At 33.2% G+C, this 13,933-nt stretch overlaps 1 protein-coding gene across 6 annotated transcripts in view; it reads right to left on the bottom strand.

Annotated features, from left to right (window-relative positions):
* The window catches only part of MICU3 (mitochondrial calcium uptake family member 3), a 93,643-nt gene that overhangs the window by 25,097 nt on the left and 54,613 nt on the right, over window positions 1–13,933 (bottom strand). For 4 of the 6 annotated variants that reach the window (XM_003902459.4, XM_009212565.4, XM_009212564.4 and 1 more), the window contains 3 exons: window positions 11,696–11,778; window positions 9,985–10,056; window positions 6,452–6,490 (listed from right to left, as the gene is read on the bottom strand). In XM_003902459.4, coding sequence (XP_003902508.2) covers window positions 6,452–6,490; window positions 9,985–10,056; window positions 11,696–11,778 — 194 coding nt within the window. The remainder of the gene's footprint in view (window positions 1–6,451; window positions 6,491–9,984; window positions 10,057–11,695; window positions 11,779–13,933) is intronic. The other 2 variants (XM_009212562.4, XM_009212566.4) reach the window with 1 other exon arrangement.

The following is a 13,933-nucleotide window of genomic DNA, read 5'->3' as shown; positions in this document are numbered from 1 at the left end:
TTGTTAAACCCACCAAACTAGAAAATACGGCTTACTGTGCACTATTATTAGAAGAGTAGCAGGAACGATTCACTTTGTGAAGCCATGCCTCATCCTTACTTCCAAACACTGTCCACCATCACACACACACACAAATATATTTATAACATATTAAAAGCTAAAATTAGTTTAACCAACCATATATTTTGTGGGCAAGAAAAAAAAGTAAATATATTAATTATCTCCAAATGTTGGGGTTAGGATATTTTTAATTTTCGTCTTGCTTTCCCATATTTGAAAATATTTTGAAAATGTGTATTTATCTATCAGGATAATATACAACTTTTCGAATTTAAAAAGTCTTATTTAGAACATAACAGTTTTATAAGTGTCCTGCCACAGAAAGCTTTTCTGGTTCATCATTTGGCCTCAGGGATTAAATTATGCTAGAATATACTACTGAATTGCTGTAACTGGATATGTTTTTGTTTTATCTTACATCATCTTTTAAATAATTACAAAGTTTCGGAGGGCAGAAACAATATCCTTACAGCAACTATTGCTGCAGGAAAAAACAGCTAATAAATCAGTGATATGCCTGGCACACTCACTGATTCCTATGTATGTATCTGTTCTGGAGACAGTTTTAAATTTTTTAAACAACAATTTGAACGATGAAGTTCAGAGTAAATTCTCAGAATACGCAAACTAGTAGGAATTTTTATCACCAAGAAAATATAATACAATAAGGATATTTTACATAAGCTTAAAGTAGCAATGAAAGTCAGACTAGATTTTAATAGCAAGAAATGCAAAGCAAATATAAAACCAGAACATATCTATGCATACAGGCTAAGTAAGGAAACGCTGATACAGAAAAATGCCCAGGTGTAACTGGGCACTGCGATGGCTGTGCAACAGACCACTATGATGCTTTGATATGTAAATAGGCCAATATGCCAAGACTTCCTGAAGTTTTCTCTGTTATCTTTGTTTGCTATCTGAGCTACTGGCCCCTTTACCAGATGTCATGTTAAGTGTGTTGACCTTCATTAAAAGAGGTAAAAGAATATACAGATAGGAAGCCCAGAACTTCACAAATGAAAGGCATAGACAAAATGATGTCCTGGATGTAGTGTGTCCTGTAAGTCTGACACATTTTTTGCTTAAGTTCAGAGTCTGTTATTGATAGAACTTTCTTAAACTTTGTAGTTTTGGTCAAAAGTGCCCAATGCCTTTTTGGCTGAGCCAAAGCAGGATCCCTTTCAAGGCATTCCATGCCACATATGACTGCAAGGGAGGAAGGTAGCAAGAAAGGAAGAGACAAAAAAGGAAAAGAGGAAGGAAAGAAGGAAATAAAGAGGGAAGGAGGAAAGGAGGGAAAAAGGAAGTTAGGAGGAAAGAAGATTGATTTAGAGATGGTTAATATATCACTGTGGTAAGCAGAATAATGGCTCCCTAAAGTTCCCGTGTTCAGACAGCCAAATACCCTGTCTGAATAAAGGGTCTAAGAAGGTTCTATTCAGAGATTAAACAAACTAGGGGAAAATAAAGTAACAGTCCATAGGAACAGACAGTAAAGTACACTGTCTTTGCTATTAGTGATATTTAAACACAAACACACACACACAAATTAAAACTATATCTTTATACTTCATGTCACCATGACAACCATGGCCCTAAAAACTGTAATCTGAGACTTGTTATTTAAAGTGACATGGGACTGCACCCTAGGTATATCATAGGAAAAAAAGAAAAAGAAAACGGAACACAATCCTCCCAGGAAGAACATATCCTTAATCTAGTCCTCAAAGAATCTGAACAGAGACAACAATTGTATGCTCACAACGCAAAACTGCTGAAGACAAAAGAACATAAGCCACCCTAAGTGAGAGCCAGCAGAAACAACAGAACCAGATGTGCAGACTTCCAACACTGAAATGGTTAGATATGAAATGCAAAATAACTTTGATAACTTTGAAAAATATGAAGCTAGATCTGAAAGGATTATTCAGGAAAAAACAGACTATCGAAAATTGTTGTACTCTTAGAAAAATAGCCAAGTAAAACTCTTAGAAATTTAACCACTGAAATTTAACATCAGATTACATATATCTCTAGTAGAATTCATGAACTGGAAGATAAATATGAAGAATGCAGCATGAAAAGATAAAAATACGGCAAACTGTTGAGGAGAAATTAAGAGGCATAGAAGAATGAATTTTTTTTTTTAATATTTGGTGTGAGTGTGCATACAGCACTACTGCTGCATACTCAAGTACCATGGTTGTCTTCAGAAAGAACACCTGTGTGATGATTTGTGTTGCAAGCTGAACTAGCCACTTTTTTCATGAGCCACCACTTTTACTTGAAAGAACAACTAATAGACAAACCATGGTTATTCAGATTTCAGTATGTGGCAGACATTTTTTTGAAAATGAACCAAGCAAGAGCCTGTCACTTCAAAGTAAACAACTGACAGTATTTATTGCCAAAATAACATACTGCAACAGATTGAATGCAAAACAGCTATGAGAAACCAGCTGTCTTCTGGTAAGCCAGACATTAAAGAGATTGGCAAAAAATGTAAAACAATACCACTCTCCTCACTACATTTTTGAAGTTATTTTTCTAAATTTAAAAGTTTATGTTAACATATAATGAGTTTTTAAATTATTGTTTTAAAATAGACTAATATTTTTAAAATCTCAGTTTTAACTTCTAATACGGTAAATATACAATATATAACCTATGTAAACAAAATCTCTTTTGGATCCTCAACAACTTTCGACATGTAATAGGATCACAGACCACAATGCTTGAAAGCCACTGTTTACAGTAAAAAAGGTGAATTAACTAGGACTACATACAACACAGATGAAACTGGCAATCATCATTTGTTGAGCCCAAGAAACAAGAGACAGAAACATTCATATAACATGATGCCAGTTACATAAACTACAAAAAGGGGTAAAACTAAACTATACTGTTTAGGATGCATAAGTAGGTGTTAAAACCATAGAACAAAATAAGTAAGTGATTTACATAAAAGTCATGATTGTGTTCATCTTTTGAAAGACATTGAGGGATTATGAGTGGGGATACACATGAAGGGGATTCGTGGTATATGGCAGTATTTTACTTCTTCATCTATACGGTGGTTATAATTCTATCATTATTTATTTTATTGTATATTTACATTTTAATTATAGAAAATTCCTGAACTAAAATATATTTTAAAAATCAGGGAAAGTTTCATCATCACTACAGAAAAAAAAGAAAGTGGTATAAAACACTAAAATAGAGGTAGGTAGTGTATTTATTCTGATAACTAAAAGAGATTTTAGGGCAAAAAACATTTCTAGAGATCTAGGGATAGGATATAATAGAGGACTCAATTCACTAAGACGATATAAATAATCTATAATCTTATACAGGTAACAATTCAAAATATATAAAACAAAAATTAAGAAAATTGTAAGTAGAAGTTAACAAATCTATTGTACCATATAATTTAACATACTAATTGACAAATCAAGCAGACAAAAACATTAGTAATGACATAGAAGATTTAAAACACATAACTAACATGCTTGGTAATATATATTTGTATCTATTACAATCCTGTACCCCAAATTGGAGAATACACATTGTTTTCAAATACAGATCATTTAAGAATATTGATATTGTTTTAGTCCATAAAAGAGTCTCAAAATACATCAAAGAATCAGTATAAAAACTGGTATATTTTCTGTCGGCAATGAAACTAGGAGAATTAAGAATATTATTTTTAAAAAATCCTGTAATGCATGCCAAAGTCAAATGTACTTGACTTTTGGCATTATTTATCCTTTTGAATTTTGGTACTTCTTTTCATCACTGTGCAATGATGAAATTAAGAGCTGACCACGTGAGAAATATGAAAAGAATCAGGGTTATTTGGAACAGAGAAGGTTATAAGGTAACAGCTGTCTTCAAGAATACAAAAGTGTATGCTTAGTTTTATACTGTAGCAGGAAATACTGTGATGGAAAATAGGCATAATCTACTGTAAGAGTGATTAAATTTTAGAACAGTCCACTACAGGGACCACAGAATCTCTATCTCCATAGTAAAAAGCCAAGCAGGTCGCTGCTTTCCCTGAGGAAACTTCTTCCTAAAGGTAGAAACTGGCTCTTATAAATCTCTTAGTTTAAATCCAGCTCTGTGATCTATACTCAAATTAGATACTTGAGTTAATTTACAACTCTGGAAACTAGCAGATAATTGCTAGTTAATTCATAACACCATACTAATCGATTTGTATAATACTTGTATCAATGATATTTCATATACATTTTCAGGCTGCTGGAATTTTTTTAATTGTAAATGAATTTCCCTTGTTTGCTTGTAGTTTATGAAAATAATAACTCCTTATTGAGCAAATATTTTTCTAGTATAGGAAATATAGTTTATCTAACCAAGTAAACTCATAAGGGAGTCGGAAAATCCTGTAACATTTAAGACTGTATGTAAAAATGACATTGTTACATCACTTTATCGTGTGCATTTTACATAAAAGCTGTCTTCTATAAAATGAAATAAAGAAAAAATATATTACCACAATAAAATGTAAAAATCATAATTTTTTTATTGAACAGGTATAATATAAATAAAATTGGGATTTAAGTCTGCTTCTCAATATTCTCATTAATGACTGTAATTTGCATATGTAGTTTAAACTAGAGCAATATTAGCATCCATTTTCTTTTAGCAACATTATTCTAAGATGTATTTTTTTTTTAATGTATAATCACCCTATATGAAAATTTCTTACGAGATTAAGGGAAAAATAAAAATTGTCAAAGTTAGAAAAATGTTTCATACAATGATGATATATTACATTAGAAAAATAAATCATAGGTCAGGCATGGTAGCTCACACCTGTAATCCCAGCATTTTGGGAGGCCAAAGTGGGTGGATCACAAGGTCAGGAGATCGAGACCATCCTGGCCAAAATGGTGAAACCCAGTCTCTACTAAAAATACAAAAATTAGCTAGGCGTGGTGGTGTGTGCCTGTAAATCTCAGCTTCTTGGGAGGCTGAGGCAGGAGAATCACTTGAAACAGGGAGTCGGAGGTTGCAGTGAGCTGAGATTGTGCCACTGCACTCCAGCCGGGCGACAGAGCGAAACCCCGTCTAAAAAAAAAAAAATCATAAAATCTTAGGTATTGTATGGCATATGGCATTATAATCTGTGAGACTTTCATCTTACACATTCTAGAAATTTTTGAAATCATTAAGAGTAATCCTTTAAAAATTTAAAGGAAATGACAGGCTTCACTTAATGGAAAAGAGTAGTGATTTCTGTAGAAAAAAATTTAAAGTATCTTACGAGTAATCAAAATTATTTATATGGATCCTATGGACTTGGCTTGTTTCTCAACCCATTGCAGGTCCATTTTGTATAACGAGGAAAAACATCTTGGGTTTAGTTTATGGTGATCAGCCTCCAGTAGCTGTTTAAATCTACAACAAAAATTAGTTTTTATAGTTGGGAATTTTGATTACCTATCCAATATAGGAGGCAACACACCTACTTTTAGAATTGTACACTACAACTAGAATACTTTTAGCTGGATAATATTAAATCAGTGACCCTGAATTCAAGGGCTCCTATGATGGAATCTGTATAAATTGAGGGATTCTTGTAGGAGGCTTAAGGATCCTTGGAGAAATCAAGTGAACTGTACATGTTTACATTCAAAAAGGGCCATGGCCTGTTCTTTTTAGTAGCTGGGCTAACCAAAAGTGCTGACTTTCTCAGGAGAAAAGAAAGAAGAAAGCTCAGCATAAGAAGAAGAGTACAACTAGAAGTTCATCTACAGAAATTCACAATTTTTTCAAGACAAGTCTGAAAGTCATTATCCTCTTTAGAAATAATATGATAAACTGATATAAACATATCAAGTAGCAGCTTACACCAGATTTTTGTGCAGAGCAGAGGAAACGGCAGGAAACAAAGGCTTTGAAAAAAAATTGTGAGCAAAAGTGAAAATGAAAAAAAGTCTATCCATTAAGACACTTCTTTATTAGAACTGAACAAAGACTGTACATAAGATGGATAGATCTGGTTCATAAAATACCTGTGTTCTGCAGGAACATAGCCTGAGAATCTGCTCTCTCTACATAACTCTTCAAATACTGCTAAAAAATATAAAATTTCAATTATTATGTTTTAGTTGTTGTACACTTACCTTTTCCTTATTTCAATCTAAAGTTAAAGATACATAATTATTCTGCATATTTTAGTCTTTGCATAAATCTAGGAATGAAATGTAACATTAAGGCTTCACTGCACGTATTGTATTCAATAAATTCTAAAACATTCTACGAATAAACAGCAGCTATAGCTTTATATAAAGAAATAACATTATCAAGTATAACAGGTGAGGGCTATATACATAAAGAACATTTAAAGTATTGTACATACACTATTAGTAGGAGAATGGTATCCATAAAGTTGAAGACGCTGACATACAGCACAAAGGGCCAAATGAAGTGTCATATTTCAGAATGAACCCAAGTACAGCAAAAGAAAAAAGGAAAAAGACGACAAAATAATCAATTAGGAAGGGCAAATCATTATGCTACATTTTATATACACACGAACAATACAAGTGGGATAAATGTTAAAGATGAGTAGCAAAGTTTTAAAAATCTCAGATAATTAAACATTAAATGAATTTGTGCTCATTTCAACCATTTCATTACAACCTTCGAATAGAACTACTGCTTTGAGTAAAACACGTTGCCCTGAAGTATGCAGTTTGATTTGGACATGTTTCCGCAATGCTACATGGCATAGGGGGAAATCCAGATGCAGCAGTACGGCAGTGGAAATGGTAAGAGAGACCTGTGCTGGAATCCTGCTCTGCTATGATCAGTGCTGTGACATTAGGCACATGAATCTCTCTAAGACTGTGTTCTCATCTCCAAGCAGGAATAATACTTACCTGGTAGAACTGTCATGAGGACTAAATGGGAGTAACATTTACAATGAGCACAGCATGGAGCTTAGCACATAAGGGTCCCAAGAAATGTTATGTTCATTTCCCTTTTCCCTTCTGAATCACAGTTTTATTTTGGCATATGAAAATTTTTAACTTTAGTTTTGATTTAATTTTTATTTAGGTATGTTAAGATTCAGTTTAAAGTAGCTGCATGGTTCTACTAATTAAAGAATAACTTTAAGTGTTACTACTAGCTAACCTTTGTGAGTGTTTATTACATTTCACATGGTTAAGTGGCTATGTGCTTTAACCTCCATACCAATCACATGTGGTCATCACTCCTAATGCCCCCATTGTACAAATGAAAAAAACAGAGGAACAGAGAGGTTAAGGACATTGTCCAAGGTCACCCAGGTAATGAGTGGCAGGGCTAATATTCAAACCCCAAAAATCTGGTTCCTGAGCCTGTGCTATACTGTCTCTCTTAGGTAATTCATATATTTTCACAATAAGCTACATTTTAACTACCTCAAAACTCAGCCAAAATATTCTAAGAATATGTGGAATCATATTGTCATTTCTATCACCTTGATAACATCACCTTACATTTTACATATTCTTTTCTAAGTAAAGTAGTATAACTAAAAAAAATTTTATAACTAAAATCTTTGATAACTAAATATAAAATAAAACCTCTCTGGTTCAGATTTGCATTATTTAAAATGTGACTAACTAACAATGTTAACATTAATTATCATTATCGCTAAACATAGTAATGACTATTTGGAGAGCTGTATTGTAAAGTGCTGTTAGTTTCAAAGATTAAAGTTCCAAAGATTAAAGATTATTTCTGAATTGCTTTAAGGAAGAGTTCTGATAGCTAAATTACGAAAGTAAGATTTTAGAAGCGCTATTTAAGTTATATAAAATGAATACTTCTGACGTACCTGTGGCTATTAAAGACTTTAGTAAGCATTCATTTATAAATAAACAAATTATATATTATATTACTTAAAAGTTATTTCAATCTGTTATTTAAATCTCCTTCCCCACATATTTGAAAGGGAATGGTTCATAAACCCATATAAACATAAAATAATACAATTTAGGGTATGCTGATATAATTTAGATTTTATAATTCAGATGGATTTTCCCTAATTAAGTTAATCTATCTATCACTATCATAAAATATTTGCATTAAATCAATATTAAATTTCTTATACCTTGGCTGCAGTGATGCTCAGAGCCAAATTTTGTACTAACACTGTAGGCTTTCTCAGTGTGCATTGCCTGCTATAATTTTTCTCTTTCTTATCTCCCTTTATTACTTGATGGATTTATTAATAAATGTTAATGATTAGAATAATACTGTGTTTTTATTGGAGGATGCATAAGTCCTCTCTGGAAGTCGTATAAATAAACAAATAAATGAAACAATTATATTTATATCCATTGAAATACTATCTACTTTATCATTAAAGTATATCAATAGATTCATTAACATTATTCAACCTCCTTAAACAGTATTTTATTAACAACTTGCCTATTCAGTCAATTATAGTTAGAGGTAATATATCAAAACTAAAATAACTGTTTACTCAGTATATTATTTACAAGAAATAAAATTTAAGAAAGCATTCAATTCTCTAGTGTTCTTTGCTAACACTCTAAACAGTTGCAATTATGGGACTATTCATGTAGTATTTATTAATTACAATTTGAAAATCATGAGACTTGAATTAAGTAGAGAACTACTATTGCCCCTTTTAATACTTGACTAACATTACAATCAACTCTTTGATTTTTTTAAGACTGTCTTCCATAAGCTTTATCAATAGTATACTGAGGGATGTTCAATGACTACTGAGAATTATAGCATGGTCAAATATCCTACAAAGCAGTATGTGCTACACAATCCTGATAAATCTGCTTTTATTCAACTAAATATAAATGTATACTTCATAAATATATTGGGATTGAATATGGCACCCATCTGCTATAGATAATCTATGTTAAGCAAAACCTAATATTCTTTTAAAAATGAGAATAACAAAAATAAAGTTTTAGCTCTCTGAAGTTAATCATCTGAATTCCATGTAGGACAATTAAACTACTGCACAGGGACATCAATTTGCAAATGAAACAAATATCATTTACATGCCAACAAAATTCACTGTATTTCTGGTTATCTAAGTATCAAAGAAGTATGTCATAGTGGATAAAAGTGAAGTTTTGGAGCTGGCCAGACACAGGTTCAAATCTTTGGCTTTGCCATTTAATAACTATGTAACTTTGGACAAGATGCTTAACCTTCCCAATTATCAGTTTCCTCATCTATAATTAGGGATAATAAGAGAATTGTTGGATAGATTACATGAGAAATGTATGGAAAGCACCTAGTATAGTGCCTGATGGTAAGGCCTTAGTACCTGTTTGTTATTTTTATTATGTGAACCTGGCCTATGGTCAGGCTGAAATACTTCAGACAAAAATAAAACTGGTAAGGAAGATGGAGGGTAATGTTGCTTGACTCTAACTTCAGAAAAAGACGAAAATATTATATATCCTAGAAGAAGAATCTCTAATATACACATCTAAGAATGCAAGAAAACATATTATTTCCTTGTATTTGTTTCGACAGTCACATTGTTATATTAGCACTAAATTCTCTCACATTATAATTAAATCTTTGCAATTCACCTTTAAATTTTTACATGCATAATGATCTGTATTAATCTATTGTATGATATACCCTTCAAATCTCACAGATAACGATATGGATGACAATGATTTAATGAATGATTATGGATACAGATGTTTAATATCAATATTTGAAGTAAATATTGATATCAATGCATATAAATACTGAAGCAATTTTTCTACATAAAAACTTTACAAAGTTTTCAAGAAGGGGACAGCTTCAAAGTTACAAATTTTAGTTACTGTTTCTTAACATGAATAAAATAATTGTTGCCTAGAAAACCCACCTACAGCTACTATAAAGTATTCTTACCAGCATTGCACGCTTTTCTTCATCTCCTTTAGTTTCTCTCTTTTCATTTTTTTTCCTGAATATCTCTTGAAGCTGACGAAGAAATCAATCAAGAATCAAATATCCAACAAGAGTTTCTGGGCACCTATCTCCTATTCTGGACTAGGTATATTCCCAAAAGAAAGAAAACAGCTTCATCCACCAAGCACATTTAACCTGCTATAGATTTATTTTCTGATATCAGTTTTTTTCCCCCAAGAAAATCTATCCTTTGGTATCGGTAACCCATAATTAAGTTAAATGTACTTAATATTACAGTTTTACTTTATCTCTAAAATGCAGACATCCACACAGGCAACTTCCAAAGGACTGAATTCCAAAAGCTAATCTTCTACTTTAAGTCAGGGGGATGGAACTTGGCAGTGTGGACATAGAACGTTCTGTAGAAAAACAGGCCCATTCTGAAAGTTCCTAAAATACAGTTGTGCACTATCATAAGAAAGCGACACTAACCTTGGCCATTTTCGGATGGCAGAAACACATCTATAGCTATTGTAATCAAACTGAAAACCGCCATCTCCCCATCACTCTGCAAAGCACTGGAATGAAGGCTCCAGCTCCAGCGGCTTGGCTCAGGGACTACACCTGGGCAAGGGCTGCGTGGGCGAGAATTTAAGCCTTCTGATAAATCCCAGTAATTAGTCTGCTTGTTTCTCTTTGAATGGCTACTAATTAGCTTCTGATGAGGATTTTTATATTTTCTCTTTCCTACTAAGAAAAAGAATGATGTCACAGACTTCCTCTGAGTTTCAGCTTCTGAAGTAAATATGAAGCTCTTTCAGAGGTTTTCTGAGGAATTTTTAACAGCTACGTTACAAAGGAAAAGTAGAAAATAAAATGGCTGTTTAGGAGGTAGGGCCATAATTTAAAAAGAAAACAAAAAAAGAAAAGAAAATGGCTGTTGATTTCCCTTTCTTTTTACTCAGAAAGTGTAGGTAAAGACAGAGTGTAACATACATGCTAAGAGCAGACCATGTTACTCTAAGGAATAAATTAATAGTATTTTCTATTTCAGAGAAAAAAACAGACGAGGCATTTTGCCACAAAAAGAGATGCAAAATACATAGGTAAAAAGAAAGAGAAAAATTCTGGAAGGAGATTGTGCGAAGTTGAGGGAGCAACTGACCTCCCTGTCAGACCAGTGCCAGAGCTGGACCAGTCAAAGAAATGTCAAAAGGTAAATACCTAAGAACTATCAGCCTATGGTCAAACATAACAGAAAGGAACAGGGGAGTGGGGACAAGACTGGAATACAAGGCAGGAGTAAGTGGAAGAGAAAAGAGAAACAAAAATCATGAATCCTATATTGAGAAGGAAGAGAAGTTCCTATGGAAGGAGTTGTGCCTAGGTGGATGACATAATGGGGACTGAATATTAACTGGGCATATATAACCTGAGGACTGTCTGTTATCCACCCAACAGAAAACACCTGATACATTTCACACTTTTATGTAAAAACAACGATAATCATTATCATACACTGAATGTAATTTATATTTGTAAAATGTAAATATTGTTCAAAGTACCTGAGTATATACTTTATTAAATAAAGGCAAAAGTATACATTTTTCACTCTTTTCTCTACAGTAGTATTCCCAAGAAGGCAAAAACATAAAAATATAAGTAAGCAATATTTAATTCTTGATAAAAACGCAGCATATAACATACATACCACCAAAAACTCTTTTTTATCCACCATCTCATTGCCATCGGTGTCAAACATGTTGAAAGCTATTCTGAACCCTGCATGTGGCTCTGCCAGAAAAAACAGAGAAGGTATTCACAAAATGGAAAAATGTATTTTAAAGTACAAAATCCATATTAGTTGTAAAGTTACTCATATTCTATACAGAAAAAGTTTCTTTAACCAAGAAATTAAAAGTTAACATGTTATTATTGGTTAAAGATAATAAAAAGCATATAAAAGTATTTATATTTCTGCTTTATACATTAGTACACTTAATAAAAATTGCTAATACACTTTACAAGCACTTCTGTGATACTTGTTGCATAGCACTGAGAAAAAATTTGAATACTTTCCTTATTTCTAAAAATAAACACTTCTCTTTTTTATCCAAAGTCTGTTAGTTTGTTTAAAAGGGAAATATCAACTCATCACATTTTAAATATATTCAGTATGTTCAGCTACTTAGTGCGGCAGAAAAAAAAACATGACACAATGGACTAGTTCCGATTCTCGGGAAAATTATAACTAAAATGACCTATGAAAATAAATGTTAAGCATAAGAGATTAGAGTTAAAACTTCTAGAGGCTTCAACAACAGAAATATAAAACAAAAGAAGATTGAATATGTAATTACCAATTCCCCCAAAATACAAGGAATAATTGCTTTTCTGAAAAAGATGACATACTATGAAGTGCTTCAATTTCATGAACCTTAAAATAATAAGGTTCAATCTCTTTCTCCTTTTCACTTCTAGAGCATAAAGGAGAAAACTTGGACAGTAGAAAACTTGAAAGTGTCCTTCAAAGAGCGGCACAGTGGACGTGCCTTTCTCAAAACACTGAATCTTTTCTTTTGAGATGACTGGGGGGAGGGGCACAAAGTTGAAAAAGGGACCCCCCACAGATACATTTGCTACCACCTGTTGTGAAATCTTGAACCTGCAAAAGAGGCACAGATAGTGTCCTACTTTCTTAACTGGTAACAGTTGTCTCTGAAAATAACAGAAACAGAAGCCAGTCCTTTATGCAAGCTCACTTCTTGCATGTATTTTAGAAATCTAATACAAATTTACACCATCTCTAATAACCAAGTTTTACACTTTAAAAAGATATTGAAAATACATACAGGAAAGAAGTCTTCCTTACAAGCATTGTTTGGAGGGTAACAGTACAAAGTAAAGAGAGAGACACTTACAGACAGGTAACCAGGATTATGTAGCCCACTTCCTGCCAGCCCTCTTTTCACAGTTTTCTTAGTTCTAATGTAAACAATATCCCATAATTTTTCAATTCAAACTCCTTAGAAGCTTCTGTTGGTGAGTCCTGAACTCCAAAGAAGTTTCACAGCACCCAAGGATCCTAAGCTTTCTGTGCCAAAACCCACTATGTATGTTTTTTCTGGCACTCCTAAACTATACCCTTGTCCCGTCTCAACAAGTAGCTTTCCTAGTCAACGCTTCCTATTCTTGCCTTTCACTCCGCTGGTTTAGGTACTTAATTTAACTTCTAATATTGCAACCATGATTGTTCTGGCAAACAAGGTAACTTTTCAACACATCTATGAGACACTCCTTTGCATCCACTCTAATTCTCAGGGTAGCATCATTGACTGGACTTGCTTCATTACCATGGCTTTGCAGAGTGGATCAACCTCAGGTAGCCCTATTACAAAATGTACAATACTACCCCCAGCCCTAACATTTTAATTTCATTTTAAGTCTGAAACTGCCACTGCAAAATTATAATGGAGACAGTGAAAGAGATCTGACTAACCAACTCCATCTTGCTTTAATCTCCAAGCTATGTTTGCTCATTCAGTTGCTTCTTGTTTAGTTAGGCCAAACTAACTTTGGGAGGAACTTAGTTTATAGTTGAAAAGAAAGATGATACGAGTCCTTTCCTGTAACAAACCCCCTTCTTGACTAGGGACTAGATTGCCTTTGTAGGACTAACAAATTAGCCACAAGATTAGAAATTATGGTTTAGGAGTCACGCAGCTGGAGCTACAAGATTCTGACCCTCCCTAAATTGCTCCTGGTCGTAACATTACTATTGTAAAACCTAAGACCTGTGCTTGAGATATTTTGCAGACCCCACACTTGATGGATCAGCTGGCACTACACAGAGCGATAAACTGGCTCATCTGGTCTTGTGGTCCTCAACCAGGAACTGACTCAGCACGAGAGAAAAGCTTTGACTCCCTATGATTTCATCTTTGACCTG

This window comes from Papio anubis, chromosome 8, assembly GCF_008728515.1.
Source record: "Papio anubis isolate 15944 chromosome 8, Panubis1.0, whole genome shotgun sequence".
NCBI lineage: Eukaryota > Metazoa > Chordata > Mammalia > Primates > Cercopithecidae > Papio > Papio anubis.
Note: the sequence above shows the minus strand (reverse complement) of the source record. Positions and strands in the feature narration are given on the sequence as shown.